The following is a 19,506-nucleotide window of genomic DNA, read 5'->3' on the forward strand; positions in this document are numbered from 1 at the left end:
TGAAACAAGCATCACTGATCAACAAACTTCCAATGTTTATTTCCTGCTGACAAGCTGTTGTATTTGACAGAACACATTGTGGGACAGTCAATTGTAAAGCTAAACAGAAAACTTCTAAGTTCTCCCTCAGAGATGGTGAGCTACCATTAAAAACCTGCTATTATGTACACCGATAAAGCATAAAAGTATTGCTATCGAATTAAAATATTTGGATCTGGGGAAATTACACACAGATACAAGTGTGCTCAAAGTAGGAAAATACAAATGTGAACAAATATGCACACCACCTTTTGCCCCGCCCATACATTCTGGCTGAAAAACATTCCAATGAAATCAATTAACCAATGTGAATTTCACAGACAACCTGTAACCATAATGAAAAAGAATATTTCGTTTCCAAGTAGTTTTATGTTGATTTTCACAGTCACACCCTAAGGATTTAGGGTCATGTTCCTTTCAACACACACACATAACAGTTAAATTCTATGAAAAGGGATGGTTTTTAGATATCTCTATGGCTCTGTCATAAGCAATTTTGTTCAAATATGAAAAAAAAAAACTTCCAAGTAAATCAATCCTTTAGCACTTACATTACATTGTACTACACTGTATTTACTCCGTGATGAATCTATAGAGTGCGGGGGCGGTATAAAAAGTAGTCGGCAGGGCTAATGAGTCAATACAATTACATATTTTGGTCAAAAGAGCCCACAGAAACATTCATTGAGGAAATGTCAGCCCTCCAAAATACCATTGCTTTGGACAATGTTAGGTCCAATTGATGCCAGAAGTCTGTGTTTAATTCAGGTTTACACAAGTGACTTAATTTGTACTTTCTTTAAAAACGTTAATTTCATCATATTTTCCCAAATTTGGGCTAAAAACCATCAATTGTGCACCTTGGAATTGAACATTTGGCATTTCAACAACCTAGGTTCTGATACAATAATGTCAATTAACTTGGTTTACCTGAACGGCATATAGGAATAGGACCATTTGCTTTTCATGCAGTTGTTTCTTTTCCATTAATAACACCACTCAAAATCCACAGAAGAATGATAAAAACCTAGTGTGTTGAAGTTTCAACTCCATTGATTTTACTCTTTTGGAGAAAACAGTGAAAAGCCATGCACAACCTTTAGATCATGAAACACAATTTTTGGCAACAGAACTCTTTATTTCCCACTGATCATGTAGTCAGTTGACTGATCAGTCAACTGACTACATTTCTTGAGTTCTTCTAAATGATAGTGAGTCAGACAGAATAATTTCACAGGGTGTTAGGTGTCAGTACAATCTTTGATCCATTTAAGCTTTATGGTAATTATTTGCTAGGTTAGGGCCCATCTCAATTTATATCCAGGAGGAGATCTGGATACATTCTGGACATTGTATACGTTGCAGATTCTGACCAACTTCCCTTCAATCTTCCTGCAATGAAGTTATCAGTTTTGGCGAGTCGAAACGTTTCTTATGAAAATTTTCCCAGAACAATGCAGAGGTTCTTCCGGACAAAGTAAATAATGACATGCTCAAGCTTAGCCAAAATGATATGACTTTACTGACCAAATCAGATCCTTGGAAATCCACAATGAGATTACTTCATTATACCTACAACCGGGAAGTCACAAAAAATTTACGAGAATCTCTGTACTGGTTTTCAATTTTTAATGGAAAAAAGAGCAGATCAACTGATTGCAGGAAAATGAGCATGTCTTTACATGGGGGTTGATGGTCTTTGAAAGTTTTACAAAAGATAGTACAGTAAAAAGTAGACATTAACTGCAATTCATAAGGTAATTTACTTGTATAGGGTACGGAGGTTCAATACTACCCATAACATAAATAGGTGCAGAAATAGTCATACACCATTTTTTAAACTTTTCTCTTTTTTGGGGGGGGGGGGTGTTGTGGTGGTTGTGATGCAACAGATGAACAATTCCTTCATACTTTGAGATGAATCATGATTATTGAAATGTAGTCACAATTTCATCATTTTTTCCACTTATAAGTTCATGTACACTTGTAGAATTCATCATTTCATGCATTCTTGATTTTTAAAAGTTAATCATTTATGTAATCCACAACAGACATGAATCAATGGGTAGATTGTTCTTCCTAGGAAGCAAACGCTTTGAAATGTACACTGCGCATATGAGAAACAGTTTTCAAATTAAAAACAGTCACATGAAAAACTACTTACATGTATAAGTTCTACAATTTTCACTCACTGAAGTTTTCTTTGAAGATAGGCTAATAAATACATGGAGACAGGTTAAAGGGCACAACCAACACAATTTTTTTTAAAAATGGAGTCACATTTTGAGTCTTGTCAAAGTACAACATAATAATGATACATTTGGAAACAGTCCAAGATCTACTCACAAATGAGATTGGATCACAATCAGAAACTACATGTACCTTTAAATCATATCATTTTGTGATGTCTTCAAAATAATTCATAAATACCTTCGACAGTTTACCCATTCCTATTGGTCGAGAGCCCATCACATGGCCAGTTTTAAATGGTTGCTAAAGACATTGCTGGCTGGCTGGTCTTGAAACACTTTTCCAGTGTCGCATGAAATTTGGACTCCTCTGAAATCTGGTGCCAGCACCGTTTTATTGGTTGAACCTTCACAATCCTCACGTAGGCATGCGCAATACTACCAGTGAGTCAGTATTTCATAGTCCTAAATTCACACTTCAGCAGTACATCTGCGTTCTGCGCGACATGTCGCAGTACACACAACACGCGCGTCAATCTCCATAAGGAGTTGTTTACCAGAGGGCCTTACCATTGTATAGCTAGAGGGGTTTTTGTTGAACAAAATCTTTTGAAATATATAATTTAAAAAAATTTTTTTACTCTTGTGGATTGAAAAGTTTTGATTTTTTTAAATGAAAAGGTATGTATGAATGGGAATGAATATGTGCATGGTCAGTATTAAACACTGACCGGTTGGAGTCGGGATGACTCGAACCGGTCTTAAACATAGTGTTTAATACCTCCCAAACACACATTTATTCCCTTATTAAATAAGCTAACAACTTTAGTGCAAAGAAAGGTTTGAGGTTAGCAGTTTCCATTCCAGGACAAAACGACTAGTCGTATTGTAAATACCTACATAACAAAGCAGGTGTAATCCCTTGATGCATAGCAACTCGTTGCCTCGCAGCAAGAAGTCCACCAGCAGGAGAGATGTCTGATGTGGAGGAACTGAAGCAACTGTAGTTTTGAGGACAAACACCAAGCTGAGAGAAGGGGGGACTGGCTGAACGGCCAAGGGAGGAAGGGGGAGGGGAGCAGACTATGGCTTTTTCATGTTGAGGCCGAAAGAGAGCTTAGGACGAGCGCTCTTTTTGTTCAGGATCAGGTCCTGATCGGCCTTCTGGAGCTTCTGTTGCTCCTGCACAAAGGCCAATCGCTCCTCATCCATTTTTCGCTGGCGTTCCACCATCTCCAGCCTCTCCTCAGCCTAGTTGGAGAAAAAGAAAAAGGTTGCGTGTGAACAACAAACATAACCACTTCTAGATCAGTCACCGTTTACTCACTAGTGTTCATTTTATGTAACTGGTGCCCTGTTAGTGTTAACCAGTCTTGACGTAGGGCACCAGTGGCTAGGACAACCGAATGCCTGTGTGTTCACTGATTTCAAGACATTTATAACACACTGGCATTGGCATATTCCTGGTACCCTGCTCAATGGCAAATATTTAAAAAAATTGCAAGGTATCAATGACAAACAAGATTTGTCAGAGTGACTATTTCAAAATACATACAATGTATGGGAAATCCAAAAAAAACCTAGTACTTCAGTCAATGTAGTATTTTACTCTTTTACTTTAAAATCATGTAGCACCTACGCACACCCCACAATTGACAATCCAGTGAAATACAAATGTCCTATAAGACAAAGAGCGTAAATCAAACATCTAGTAACATGAACAAAATGAAACCACAACCCACTTTAAAGCATTTCTTCATTTGTTAACGGTCCCAAGAAGCCAAACACCATAAACCCACCACACATGCATGCTTTTTGAGTAACCAACATTTGAAATACTTCCAAAGAAACTGTGGTATAAAGACTTCCACTGTTAAAGCACTGACCTTTTTTTTGAATTCTGAGTCTTTTCTTAAACATCAGTAGTAATTGAAACCAATTACAATGTACATAAAAAAGCATGATTTTTGGGTAGCTCATCCCAAATTAATGTTTTGATCATTTTATTACATTCCTAATTCCTACTGAATTGTCCCCTGCTACAAACACTTCACTATAGTCAAGCTTTCATTTTCTTTTCAGATTTTTTTGACCAAAACAATGCTGCTTTTCACCAAACATTAAAAGCTGTGATTAAAGTGATTCAATTTTCTGTTAATTTTTTTTAGTTTTCACGATGCTGCAATACTCAAATACATTTCTTCATTCTTTTTTGTTTGTTTTCACAGTAGCATTTGAGTATTTTAACATGATTTAAATAACATATTTTATTATGTTTGACAGTAAATTCAAAGGCATATTTATACACAAACTTTTACCCCCAAAAATGAATCTAACTTTGGAAACAATAAAATCAACAAAATACATCAATTGCCAATCTATTTTTTAAGAATCACCTTTCATTCTTCAGTTCCTTTTCATAGAAAAATACCTACCGCCTTTTATGCCAAACTCTGATCCTACGAATTAATGCAATTGAAATCACTCGCAATTGACCAACCAAATAAAGATGAAACAGCAAACTTTGTCGGGAAGTTCTTGTGGGTGTAGGGTACATCATGGGGGGCCACTGGCCCAGCCCAGCCCAGCCCTGCTGGTTGCTTGACTCCCAGTAATGAGGGAGGGCTAGCCTCACGCTCCTGGCTGCACCTTAATCCACGTTGGAAGCTAAGGTTAAAAAACAAGCAAGCCCCTCTCTTGCACAACTCCCAACTAAGGGGGGAGAAGATGAATCAAAAAGGGGGAAAACCAGGACTTATTTCAGGGGAAAGTGTCGAGGTCCCTAATCATTGAGGGACAAATGTGAACCTTGTCTTTGTGAACTATTTGTGACCAAGGCTGGTTTATAATGGTAGGTTAATATTAATCATGAAGGTCAAATTCTTTGCCTAAAATTAATCAGGTTTTTGCAGTGGGGGATTAGAGTTAGTGTATTTTTTTGTGTTTTTTTTTACTTTGGCAGGAGAAAATGATAAATGTGCAAAGACAGAGTAGAGCAAAAAAATTTTTAAGGGTGAAACTGGGATAAAAACCTGCAAGAGAAAGACATGGTAGTGAATGGACATGATGTATTGACATAGCTGAGGGGACGAGATGTTTGAAGGACTTTGTTGGCATCTGTGTTCTTTGCTAACGAGGGGGTTCCAAATTTGTAAAAACAGAATTAAGATTTCCATTTCAAAGCAAAGTCCTTCAAAAAATCCAATCTGCAGACAAGAAAGAGACAAATTTTGTTAGAAACCCAAATCAATCCCGCCCCCAAAAGACCACCTCCACACCCCTCCTCCAATCCCCTCCCCCTCCTAAAAGCCTACACTAAGTTCGATGACCCTAACACTCTTCCCCCTCTCTGCCAATGCTTTGGTTCTCCATGCGCAAGTAAACAATAAGTGCAGCACGCTTGCACCAGCCAATGAGAGACACTCTACAGACCCAGACAACCAATCAAAAATCAGAATCATGTTGCTCAATACCAGTACGGAGACAACAAATAAAGAGTTGAGAAAATGAAGCCAAGGTTCAGACTTGTTCAATACAAAGTGCATTGTGAGTCTGTGTGTGTATGTACATGCTTGTATTTCAGTCTTAAATGAGATATTCAGTCTTTATGATCATTAGATATGTTCAGAATATTTTCATACAATAAATAATTATTAAGTAAATATAATGTACCTATTTGGGACTTAAGTTACAGAGCTCATATCAGGAGCTTGTGACACCATCACAGAGTCTTTATCAACTGGCGTTATTTTCACCCCAGGACATAACACCTCCATGGTCAATGTTAAGAGAGATGTTAAGAGATGACAATGTTAAGAGGGAGGGCAACCTCTAGGAACGCAAAATCCATGAGGCAGTAGAAATCCACATTGCCCCCATATGAACAGAGATGGAGGGTACATGCTGGCCCACATGTACGACTGCCTCCTGTCATGTGACCAAGCTTGGTCACGTGACGGGTCACGTGAGGGCCTCAACAATGCCAGTTGATAAAGACACCGTGATGGTGTCGCAAGCTCCTGATATGAGCTCTGTAACTTAAGTCCAAAAAAGGTACCATCTATTTACTTGATATAATAACGGAACTGGAAACAAACTTCCATACTCAATCAATTGTTTCTTCTGAGTTTCTTAATTTATTTTCAAGTCTGCACCATGTCTTTAACCCTAACTCCTGGGGCTCTTTTACTAGAAAATATCCTGAATCCGCCGAAATCCACCAATTTTGTCATGCAAAAAATGCTGGTATCCTCAGTCCATCAGAATCCCCCAGTGTTGATAATGGAGGTATCCTGAATCCGCCAAAGTCCACCAGCAAAAGTCTTGATGGATTCTGGCGGATTCAGGATACCATGGTGGCATAAAAAAAATACAGCATGTTTTTCCATAGAGTCTTCAAAATCCATCACCTAAATTTCTGGTGGATTTTGACGGATTCAGGATACCATGCTTGCATGAAAATTGTGATGTGTGTTGTAGCATAGGATCCATCAAAATACACCAATGCATGGTTCAACTGCTGGTGGATATGATGTGGGTTGTTTTTCCTTTCAACTTGGTCTGTGGGTAATTATGCTGAGGCCTAATAAGCCGCAGTCACAAGCTCCCAACCGCCCAGTACATACATTTTTGTACAGCATGTGACAGACCTGGCAGGGCTACAAGCAGTATTTACTCGACCACAAAACTAGCGAAAGAGTTATTCTGTTGAGATCCTGAATCCACCAAAGTCCCCCAAAAGCTCAATATGGAGGTATCCTGAATCCATCAAAATCCTGCAAGTTCCGCTAGGCTTACAATCCTGAATCCATCAAAATCCCCCAGTTTGTGCAATATGGAGGTATCCTGAATCTGCCGAAATCCCCTGAAACAGGGGGGTGGATTTTGATGGATTCAGGTACGTTAGGATTAATGTATCTCCAAAATCCACACAGAATGAATTTTATTGCAAACAAACAAGAAGCATCTTCACCAACTCACCCATTTGAAATTTCTGAGAAGTATTACATAAACAAATATCGGACAAATGCGACTTGCAATGGAAATCAGTTGGACAGTGTGGGGGCACAAATTACATGTATCATGAGAATATCCAGGCCAAAAACGCTCCTTGACTGAAAACCTGACCTCAATCTATGAGGAGAGGCAACAGCCTACCAACTCATCACCAGCTGGCTGATCTTGCAAGTAAGCACAAATGTGGCATACACAGTGTAGGCCCACGTAGAAATAACAAACAAATGAGTGAGGTCTTCGTAACTGAAATGCACTTGCCAATTTCTGACTTTGCACAAAGATAGGGGTAGTGTTCCATATGAGATCTGCACAAGATCAGCAAAGAAGAATGCCAAAAAAATATGCTGGACACAACAAACATGGAATAGTATCAACTATGAGAAAAACAAAAATAACAGCGTTGCTGTTGAAACCCCTCAGCCAGAGTCAAGTTATCATCCGGAAACCATTAACCTTTAACTCAACGTGGTGACCTTGACCTTTGGCCTTTGACCCCAGAACCAGTCCCAACATGCCTGTACCAATGGGAAACCCCCTACCGAAGTTAGACACCAACATTTCATTTCTAACTCAAGTTATCATTCGGAACCATTTACATTGAACTCGCCACGGTGACCTTGACCTTTGACCTTTTGACCCCAAAACCAATCCCAACTTGCCTGTACCCAAGGGCAAACCCCTACCTCAGTCAGACACCAAAATCTCATTTCTAACTCAAGTTATCATCCGGAAACCATTTACCTTTAACTCACCATGCTGACCTTTACCTTTGACCTTTTGACCCCAAAACCAATCCAAACTTGCCTTCTCCCAAGGGGAACCCTCTTCCAAAGTTAGACACCAAAATCGCATTTCTAACTCAAGTTATCATCCGGAAACCATTTACCTTTAACTCACAATGGTGACCTTGACCTTTGACCTTTTGACCCCAAAACCAATCCCAACTTGCCTACTCCCAAGGGCAACCCTCTACCAAAGTTAGACACCAAAATCTCATTTCTAACTCAAGTTATCATCCGGAAACCATTTACATTTAACTCACCACGGTGACCTTGACCTTTGACCTTTTGACCCCAAAACCATTCCAACTTGCCTGTACCCAAGGGCAAACCCCTATCAAAGTTAGACACCAAAATCTCATTTCTAACTCAAGTTATCATCCGGAAACCATTTACCTTTATCTCACCATGCTGACCTTGACCTTTGACCTTTTGACCCCAAAACCAATCCCAACTTGCCTTCTCCCAAGGGCAACCCTCTTCCAAAGTTAGACACCAAAATCTCATTTCTAACTCAAGTTATCATCCGGAAACCATTTACATTTAACTCACCACGGTGACCTTGACCTTTGACCTTTTGACCTCAAAACCAATCCCAACTTGCCTACTCCCAAGGGCAACCCCCTACCGAAGTTACAACCCCAAACAACATTTCTAACTCAAGTTATCATCCGGAAACTAAGCTGCCCGGACGGACGGACGGACGGACAGACACACACACATCCGGACGGACGGACGCCCTAGGCGATGACAATACCCCTCGAGCCTCTCGGCTGAGGGGTAAAAACCCAGAGTTTCACCTAGTAAATATGAGTACATGTACATTATGTTAGTTTGAGAAATGATATTAATCAAAGCACAATATGTCAAAACCTTCGAGCATGCTTCTGGTTTCTGATTGGATGCCTTCTGTTGCTGGGACAACCTTTGAAGCCATAATAGCATTCTGGTTGACATGGTTGATGGGAGGTACATTTAAAATCTTAACAGTTGGTGGGTCATTGGCACAGAGAGTAGGAGGGAGAAGAATGCCGGGCCACCGAGGCTAATTAGGGGGACACCTACCAGCTTCCTTTGAGCTTCCTCCATCTTGCGACGATTCTCCTCCATGATGCGTTCCAACTCCTCCCGTTTCCTTCTCTCTTCTTCCTACAAATATGAAGACAGAGAGGTTTCGGTCATTAGCCCTCATTCTATCATACCCTCATAATAAAATATACATCAATATTTGCCTTAAGACTATGCCCTGTATTTGCTTGTTGCTTGCCTCAAACTAGTTTTGCACTGCCTGGAATCTATAACGGGCATTCATCGCCAGCATACAGATGGCTCGGTTCACTCGGAACAAGTCACGCACAGAAGAAGAGGGCTGGCAAGTCCCGTCAATTAATGAGAAGTGAACACTGCATATGTACGTGCAAGTCTAACAAGAGCCACAGATTGCTTACATGAAGAAAATTATAATCATAAATAATAATAATACTGGAGTCTTATATAGCGCACGCATCTACCAACAATTAGATATTCAAGGCGCTGGTAATTATGTCTATTATTAAAGACTGGTAAATGAAGTTTATGAGAAACATGAGACCCATTATGAAGCACCTTTATAAAGGGTACACAAGGTGCTGCGGCGCATATTGCAGCCACTGCCAGAAACACCGGGGCAAACCCCTTCTCTTAGCGATAAGTGTTACCAGGCTCTTTAACGTGCATAACACAACACACAGGACCTACGGCTTTACGTCCCATCCGAAGGACAAAAGCATAATGGTAACATGCCTTGCTCAAGAGCACAAGGACCATGTTCAGGATTCGAACCCACGTACCACGGCCATTGGACCACAGCCCCCCCCCCAAAAAGAACCCCCATAAATGTGTACATTCAAGCTATATATTGAATATTGATTGGTTATAGTGGCATGCAAGAGTTACTCAGTTTGAGCTACGAGTACTGGAACTACAAAACAGTGTCAATTTGTTTAATCATTTCCCTAGCTGAGAGCTTGACACATAAATTATGTTGATTTCCAGTTGAACTGTAACAAGCTGAATTCTTTGAGGGTCTCCTTTTGTTGTTTGAGTAACACTGTCTGACCCATCTGTCAAGTTCTTTATGTATGTCCATTGGTAGCGTCAGTATCACACTGGGAGGAAGGTACACTTATCATAATATATGCTTACGTCACCATTTCGCTACGGAGGTCATTGGCATCACTGTGAAAACATGAATTATGCAGTACGTATGCACATGGTGTCCCGGATGATTGTAGTAGCTAGCTGCATGTTGTGAACACGTGCATCACAATACAATGCGCGGCAAATACTAGCGCCGCGTCGCGGGACTGAGATCATGTTTCTCCTGAAAACTGTGCAGAAGCCTGGCAGCAGCCTTGAGTGTAAAACAGTTCTCGTTTCATTTATTTAGGGTGAGTTAAAAAAAAAGCTGAATCCAAACCACCAAAAATATATTTCATATTAAAAAAAAAAATATGTAGCACCAAAATAAGTATAAAGACTGGAAAACCTAGCTATTCCAGAATTTTTTTTAGATACAAAAATACTGAAATTGCTCAGTCCGTTCAAATAATATCACCATTTAAAACGCAATGACCCTAAAACCGGTTTCGTCAAAAAAGAGCAATTTATTGTGCATCATTCTGACTGCTTGGAACAACGAAGAAATTGACACAGAATACATGTATTGCTAGGCTGTCGTTTGCATACAAGCCAGCGCTTTCATCTGGCGCATGGCTTCCATGCGTCGGCGCGGCCGTTGGCACGGATCTGCATAATTCATGTTCTAGCCATGTCATACGACCTGCCATCAACTTGGTGACGTAGGCATAAATTATGATAAGTGTACCTTCCTCCCAGTGTGATACTGACGCTACCATGTCCATTCAATAGCAGACTGCCGAGTATCTTTTATTAACAACTTCAAGAGACTGCAGAGCAACCTCACTGAACCATTCCCATTTATTTATCCAGTCATTGTTAGGCCCTCCAATCCCTGCCTCTCCTTGATCAACAGATTACGACCAGTTGGTTTGAAGCCCGCCTGCTGGGAGCCTTGTTCACTTCAAGTCTCTAAGTGATATGGTGTGTACATGTATATGAGGTGATCGTCATTCTCAGAAGAGGCAACCCTCACCCCTCTGAACTCTCTAGAAGTGATAAGACCCCCTCCTGGATTAAGTTTTCAGTGCAGTATTTTTTTCACTCATTTACAACGTGATGCAATTTTCTGACCACTAAGATGTACCTTCAGTCAAGGAAAAAACGAGAACAGACTGCAGTAAAAGCCAAAAATTCTGGCAAAACATGACAATGAAGCAGTTGTAACACTGGAGCTGCTGCCTAACATGACCTCACTATTTACATGTAGCTGATAATAAAGCCCTGAATCTACCATGGAAATTCCACTACCAAGAACTGAAACTTAACATTCTTTCAATGAAAGACTAAAAAAAACCCACAATACCCAGTTGTTTAACTGACCTCTTTGGCTTTTTGGGCCTCCAGTTCTTGCTGTTTTTTCATCTCCATCTCTTCAAGCATGGCGGCCTCCAGGATGCGTTTAGCCTCTTCCACACGACGTAGCACCTCGGCCTCTATGTCATCCTTACGCTTCTCTAACTCCTGCTCTACTCGCTTGGCTACCATCTCCTCTACTCGCTTGGCAACTTCCTCTTCAATCAGGCGGGCTTCCATCTCCTGTTGCCGGCTGAAGAGGAGAAAGGAAAAATGGATGAAGAGCAAAGGCGAAACAACAGGGAAATATGCAGGAATGAGTCATTTTGGCTACAACACATTGCAGTGCAATATGTATGTGGGTTTGTATCCATTGGGGATTATTGCGTGTCAAGTTTGTTTTATGGAAATAAATTATAGCGTGTCAAGGTTGTTTTATGGAAATAAATTCAAGAACCTCAGGCAAAACTGTCAACCCTGATTATATTATTTGGGTTCAGTGTGTAAGATTCTCCCTGTTTGATGTAATGGTCTTACATCTTGCGTTGTCTCTCAATCTCTGCCCGCCGTTCCTCTTCCTCCTTTTTTTGTTTCTCTTCCAGCTCATTCCGTTTGCTCAGGTCCCGGCCAAACATGTCCACCACAGGGCTGCTTCTCTCGGACTTGGAATGGGACCTCCGATGCCTGCGCTCCCTTTCTCTATCCCTGTCGCGATCACGCTCTCGTCGTTCCTTTGACTTGGAGCGAGAATGCTTCCGTGAGGATCTGTGGGATGATGATGACTCTCGCTCCCTAGAACGGGACCGGGACTTGTGGCTGTGCTTGTGTTTTCGCTTTGGTGAAGAGCTGTGACTTCTTGACCGAGGCATATTTAACAGTTTATTTTGACAGGGGGATGAAAGATATTTATAAGGGGGAGAGGTCTGTATTCAAATCCTGAGATTTTGAGACCTGAATAGAAGGAAAAATAACAAATGTTAGGATATACATGGTTGTTAAGTACTACAGCATTACCATATCTAATAGTGGTTCTAATATGCCGACATATTTTTTTAAACAGAAAAGGCAAATTTGTACTGTATTAATGTTATTATGGTTACGGTTACTCCTAAACTAGAAGGCATTCATCGGCACAATTGCAGAATACACCTCCACTAAATCTATCCACCTCGTTAGCCGGCTACGGAGTCACGGTTGATTACTCCGTAAACCTTCTCAGTCCTACCAGTATGTCCACGCATCATGCTCCATTGCACTCCCACTGGGTATCCGCGTTGCAACTTAGGGGGGGGGGGGAACACTTTAGACTTATTTTTGGCAGTCCCCATTCAGTTTACAATCATAATGATTTAGTCCCCTTGGAGGGTTTTTTAAAGGAAAATAGCGCCCTGTTTTTGCCCCCTCCAGCGCCCTTCCACTCCGTGTCTGCGTAGCCACTCTGGGGGAAACACTCTCGACTTAAGAATTTTTTTTTATTCCCCATTCAGTTTACATTATTACTGATTGATTCCCCAAGGGATTTTTTTCAAAGGAAAAATAGCGGCCTCTTTTTGCCCTCCCCATCTGTGTAGCCACTCCGTGCATACCGGGGGGAAACCCTTTCGACTTATCCTAACTTTAGACCTAGACCTTCTCCCTTACTCCTTCAACTGCGTAGCAATTGATTTTGGGGGATATTTTCAAGTGGCAGGATTTTGAGGGAAATTTTGGGTCAGAATTATGATAACATGAAGATGACCAAATCCAACACAAAAATAAAAATGGCGAGCACTGTGACGCACCATACAGTGTAAATGTGCAAAACCGGGTTGATTTGCATGGCATCAACTGTGAAATGCATAAGAAAATCACTTTGTTTTGGCTGGAAAGTACCGTTCAAAATTACAAAAAAAAACTAGCGTCATCAGAAATAAAAGAAGTCTGCTTTAATAGGTTACAGAAGTCATTTTGGAATGATGATAAAACATCCTCGACTCTAAACTTGGCAATTGTGTAGTGTAGGGCGATGACGACCAACTACAGCGCGGCTTTCATTCCAGAGTTTGTTTCACTGCCTCGTGCGATAAAATGAAAGCCGCGCTGTTGTTGGTCTAGACAATTGGTCAATTGATCAAGAATTGGTCAAGCACTCTTTATAGTCGACAGCCAACAATGACAGACAGCCAAGTGGAGACTCCTGTGATCTTGGTAAAGCGAAATTCTGGTAAATTTTTGCTTGATATCAGGGATTTGAACCCACCCTAGCAATGATAGTACCCAGACATGTCAAAATAATACATGTGAAAAACTTGGGTTGAACATTTTGTGACAGGAGAGTTTGGAGGTTGGAAAAAAACTGGAAGGGGATATAGCCCACCATTTTCCTACACTAAACTAAGCCAACCCCGTCCAGCAACCCCAGCTATCAACCCAGTCTGATCCGACCGAGCCAAGCAGGCTACCCCAAACCCGTACCCCACCACCGGCAGCTTGACACGGCAACAAAATCCCCACGGCAAAAAACCCAAAAACTTGGCATCTCCCCATCCCGTACCCGACCGCCGAATCAAATGCTCTCTCTCTCAGCTTGGAAAACCCTAGTCATGCTAGTTCCAGTAACTAGGACTCTACGAATCGCCTTTTTAAAAACATTTGGACATGGTCGGGCAATAGTAGGATCCGAGAATCATAGCTGTATTGCATTTACCAATATTATAATTTTTTGGCCATTTTCACTCGTACCCTCAACATGCTCAATCGACTTGTCTCACTCTCAACGGACGACTCGTCATGCTTGTCTTTCCATTTAACGCACATACGATAGAGTTGTCTCAACGGTCGAGCTGTCCCAAGTCGAGTTGTCTCAACGGTCGAGTTGTCTGGCCCCTAGCCCCACTTGTGTGGCCTCAGTATTGCTGCGCTGTACGTTAGGCCACACGTCTGGTTTCCCAACCAAATGAGGAGTTTAGTCCTAAACTGGTGCATATGGACTCCAGAAAGATTTCTAAATTTCTCAAAAAATTTGAAGAAAGATTACCTAATCGACCCGGAGGGCAAAAGATGAGAAATCATAGAATATCCTCGTGTGACCATTTTTCGCACACTTAGTACTTTGACCGATTTTTTTCTTGCAAAAACTAAATCCTACACAGTTATGGACTTTAATATTGTAAGAATGACTAATAAACTATAATTTGAACAATATCGAACGTCAAGGAAGCAGCAAGAAAGTCGTCGTCTGCAGATGAGTCAAATTGGCTGCCAGAAAAGTTTCGTGCCCATAATTCGCGCACGAACGGAAAACATCATTCTACGGAGTCTCCATTGTGTCCTACTTCTTAAAACAATGTGGATCGATGTTTGTTGAATAAAGGATAAGTTTATGTGCACAACTTTGGTCTCTAGTTTGATTAACTAACTTTTATTTGCCATCCGACATTGTTACTAAATACACGTTTGTTTAAATATGAAATAAATGAATTTCTTTTGATTTTGGTAAAAACAACTGCATGCAAAATATTTAAAATCATTTCATAATTGAAAATTGGAGGAAAATACAATAAATCCACAAATATTATAATATAGTTTGTCGAAAGCTTAAGAAGCTTAACTTAAATCCTATGCATGGAAAGACTTCCGATAATTTTTGTTTTGCTGAAAATCAACCCATGTGCCAATTACAGAACATTTTACAAATGTATACAGATTCTCCAAAAATAGAAACATTTGCAATAGGTCCTATAACTTAAGTATGCCGTGGCTATACTTTTAAGTACATGGACAAATATATTTGAATTAATGACCCCTCCATCAAAAACATAACAAAACCACTCTTCTGTCATCTGTAACAATGTTCTCTGACATTTTATTGCTCATTCTAATACACCTGCGATCAATCACATGGTTGCATGATACACATCATTTCAATAAACAAAAATAGGTATTGGCCTACTTTTTAGGTACTTTAAACATTACGATTAGGTCTTATTCCGACAGAAATATATTTTAAGGCATATTCATTCCAACAAACAACTCGGTACCGAAATCTGCATCTCGGCGAAACAGATCGTAAAATTAAAACACGATATAAGGCGCACGTCGTATTTCGTGCTCCGTAATTCTGATTACGCCCTCTGTTGTTAAGTGAAAGTCGACCGAAGTTGTCTTTCACGTTTCGGGGTTGGACGGCGACACTGAGTGGAAATTTGTAGCGATGTTCTTATTAGTTTTCTGGGCCATTCATTTCAGATGTCTATATTTCGTGAAATTTCCATATTTGTTTGCACACGTTTGCGCATCAAAATTTCAACATGAAATTTCACACAAATTAGACACCTGAAAAAGGCATCACTTTCTAATTAGCCTATAAAGAGGGTGAGTATGCTTCTAAAGTAAAAATAAACTACAAACTAAGCCTAAATGTGAAAATCAAAATTTGACAAAGTTCAACATGTTTTTGTATATGGTGGAAGTGTGGCCTTTATTTACGGAGGTAGTCCAGTAAATTGGCCACATTTATGGCGCTAGCGCTACATGTGTATAAAATATGAGCATGTCAGCTGGACTTACTCAAGCTAGAGTATTAAGGTCATTTATAGCGGAAAACCTGTCATTTTTGTGACCACCTTCAACCCCAATTTCCGGGTCATTCAAACAAAAATGGCGATCATGTGTTCAGCCACAAAAAATCGAAGCTCTGAAAAACTCACCAAAAGTCTTCTTTTTTTTACGTCCAAAATGTATGAAAATCTTTCAGTGACATAATTTTGATAACATTTCACGCAAGTTTGGAAAGTTTGGGGGCGAAAAACTGAAAGGTGAGTGTTCTGTAGCGATTTAAACTTCGGTAATTTTACGTGTGACCAGAAATTCTGGTAGAATAGAAAAGGTCAATATCGGGAACCCGCTGCGATAGCTACAACCATGTAGGCCTAGGGTAAATGTCCGGAATTTCGGCACGCAGGGAATTTCGGCACCCCTATATAAATAGTGAACTTGCCCGCCAACGCGGTCACGTGACCACCCATTTTGCTGTCGGGTGACATGACAAACTCCCGCCCTTGGGTTTTCAACCAAAAATAATTGAAACTTACGACGCATTCTTGCAAAAAAATTGGGATTAAAAATCTCTCCACAAAAGGCGAACTATTTTTTTCAAGTTTTTACGATTCATTGTAAAATGGATTTAAGATGAAAATGATGATTGCAGCCAGTTTTTCAGGTCGAAGTGGTTAAAATGGAAGTTTTTCTGACGTTGGTGATCGTTTGCGCCGCTCAAAGTGGAAGATCGTCTGTACAAAGTGCAGGTGTGTAGTCTTGTGGGGGATGCCGAACTTACGAGCAGGGATCAGAAATTGACTCGAATTTCGGAACGTGATAAACAACTCACAAAATCAATATTGTATAAGCTTGATAACCATTTTGAATTTTGTTGGGGACATAACTAATATAGGGCAAAAATACAACTTTTACGGGCGTAAAAATATAAACCTACGGAACTAAACGTGCGCGTAACGCAACTTTTTCCCCACGCGCTGAAACATGGTGCCGCCCATGGCAGAAGCACGTGACTGCACGCACTGCCAAACTTACGCACAGGGTGCTGAATTTCCGGACAACACGAATGTCTTACAAAGTCACATGACATTACCGAAGCAGGTTCGGGATCGATTTAGTTTTGGTATCGCAACATGCGCTATGCCCATGTGCTGTGTGTTGATGGGAGTACCGGGTAAATCGATACTGCATATGTCACAAAATAATAATCTGATAATCGACCCTAGTTATGGTGCCGAAATTCGGGACGTCGACCCTACAGTGGTAATGTAACAAAAAAATGCTCAAAAACGGTGCGCCATACAGTGGTTGGACTTAAGTCTAAACTCCTCAGTAGGTTGGAGGAAAACCAGACGTGTGGCCTAACGTACAGCGCAGCAATACGGAGGCCACGGGGGGGGGGGGGGGGGGGGGGGGGGGGGAGTCGGCCAGGGGGCGAGTTGACATGATCCGTGGTGCCTAGCCAGCCAAGCATTCTACCTCCATGGTAGCTCTACTGAGTGGAGCGTTGAATTACGGGTACCCCTCCATACAAACGCTCCACCGATTTGCCATACTTTGGTAGCACCATTACACGATCGTCATGACGGTATGCATTTTGTGCATGCCCTCGCGAGGACAAGGCCCAAAAAAACTGATAAAGAAAATACAAATGAGGAAGACAGTAACCCTGGATAGATCCACACATTCATGACATTTCATAAGACCCCTCAAATTGTTTCAAACAACCGGTAATTTTGAAAAAAGAACAAAATAGACTGAACTTACCGCTCACAATTAAATGTGTCTGCCGAGTTGCACAGTCTATTTCACTGACATGACTGATGCATAATTCATTGCGCGCGTGTGTGACGTCACTATTGAAGAAAAACAAGTCGCGCTTAATCAGTGACTGTTTCATGTACTGATATGTGCCCCGCACCAAAAACCCACAGTCAGACGGCGCGGGGCACATATGACTACATGAAACAGCTATTGAGTAAGCGCAACTTGTTTTTCTTCAATAGTGACGTCACACACGCGCGCAATGAATTATGCATCAGTCATGTCAGTGAAATAGACTGTGCAACTCGGCAGACACATTTAATTGTGAGCGGTAAATTCAGACTATTTTGTTCTTTTTTCAAAATTACCGGTTGTTTGAAACAATTTGAGGGGTCTTATGGAATGTCATGAATGTGTGGATCTATCCAGGGTTACTGTCTTCCTCATTTGTATTTTCTTTATCAGTTTTTTTGGGCCTTGTCCTCGCGAGGGCATGCACAAAATGCATACCGTCATGACGACCGTGTAATGGCGGTCCTACTAAAGCGCGTCAACAAGCGTAAACAAGCGTCAACAAGCGTCAACAAGTTTTAGTAGTCGTTAAGTGCGCGTCAACAAATTTTGTATAGGCCTTAGAACAATAAAAACAGCTTTATATGGTAGAAAAAGCAATAATGAACATCTTCTACATATCAATTAAAGTTAAAATTATTTAAAAAGTGGTTTTCCAGCGCGAAATCTACGACGGATTTTTCGATTTAGTATTGGCCGCCATCTTGTTTGAGATCTACGTATTACGCATGCGTGGAGTGTACCATTCACGCATAGGGGTTTCTTTATAGGAAATTAGGAAAACTATTTTTTTTTTCAATTATAAATTATGCAAAACTTGGTCACGGTACTTGGCTAATTATTTGAAAAATATGCTTGCCGACACTGTTTACAATATCTGCCAAAACATCCCAATGCAAAAACCAAACGAGGTATCGCTAAGCGTATCGTATAAAGAAACCCCTATGCGTAAATGGTACACTCCACGCATGCGTAGTATGTAGATCTCAAACAAGATGGCGGCCAATACCAAACCGAAAAACCCGTCGTAGATTTCGCGCTGGAAAACCACTTTTTTTTAGTAATTTTAACTGTAATTGATATGCAGAAGATGTTCATTATTGCTTTTTCTACCATATAAAGCTGTTTTTATTGTTCAAAGGCCTATACAAAATTTGTTGACGCGCACTTAACGACTACTAAAACTTGTTGACGCTTGTTGACGCTTGTTGACGCGCTTTAGTAGGACCCTGTAATGGTGCTACCAAAGTATGGCAAATCGGTGGAGCGTTTGTATGGAGGGGTACCCGTAATTCAACGCTCCACTCAGTAGAGCTACCTCCATGGTACCAGCAAAGCCAGGGGCCCATCTCCAAAAATATTACCAAATACTTACCTATGTTGGTCACCTAATCTTGAAACGTGGCATACAAACCATCTGTATGTTACGGTTTACCTACGCTCGCCCGTCGATGCCTATTTTTTTTTTCAGTTTCGTAGCAATTAAAAGCAAATTCGCAAGAGACAAATCGTTCTCCGCACTTTCATGTGCCTTTGTACATTGTACTTTTCCACTGTCTGACAACAGCGCCACCAACGACGGGGTCGCTCCCGCGCGTAATGATCAGAGCAAGGAATAACCCTTGCCTTTTACATGT

General features: G+C 40.8%; 1 protein-coding gene across 1 annotated transcript; it reads right to left on the reverse strand.

The window, feature by feature from the left end:
* Positions 1-11: 11 nt before the first annotated feature.
* LOC119723801 (arginine and glutamate-rich protein 1-A-like) lies at positions 12-19,429 on the reverse strand. The gene is made up of 5 exons (XM_038194667.1): positions 19,245-19,429; positions 12,035-12,448; positions 11,525-11,750; positions 9,089-9,172; positions 12-3,479 (listed from the first exon to the last, which is right to left on the reverse strand). Exons 2-5 carry the CDS (start codon positions 12,364-12,366, stop codon positions 3,312-3,314), a joined length of 810 nt encoding a protein of 269 aa, XP_038050595.1. The 5' UTR covers positions 12,367-12,448; positions 19,245-19,429; the 3' UTR covers positions 12-3,311.
* Between the last annotated feature and the right edge of the window lie 77 nt (positions 19,430-19,506).

This window comes from Patiria miniata, unplaced genomic scaffold (genome assembly GCF_015706575.1).
Source record: "Patiria miniata isolate m_02_andy unplaced genomic scaffold, ASM1570657v1 HiC_scaffold_17, whole genome shotgun sequence".
Classification (NCBI taxonomy): Eukaryota; Metazoa; Echinodermata; class Asteroidea; order Valvatida; family Asterinidae; genus Patiria; species Patiria miniata.

Coding starts and splice junctions, on each gene's coding strand:
- LOC119723801 (XM_038194667.1), bottom strand. CDS start 12,366: ATGCCTCGGTCAAGAAGTCACAGCTCTTCACCAAAGCGAAAACACAAG. Junction 9,173..11,524: donor AGGCCCAAAAAGCCAAAGAG/GTCAGTTAAACA, acceptor TCATATTTGTAG/GAAGAAGAGAGAAGGAAACG. Junction 3,480..9,088: donor AGGAAGCTCAAAGGAAGCTG/GTAGGTGTCCCC, acceptor TTCTCCAACTAG/GCTGAGGAGAGGCTGGAGAT.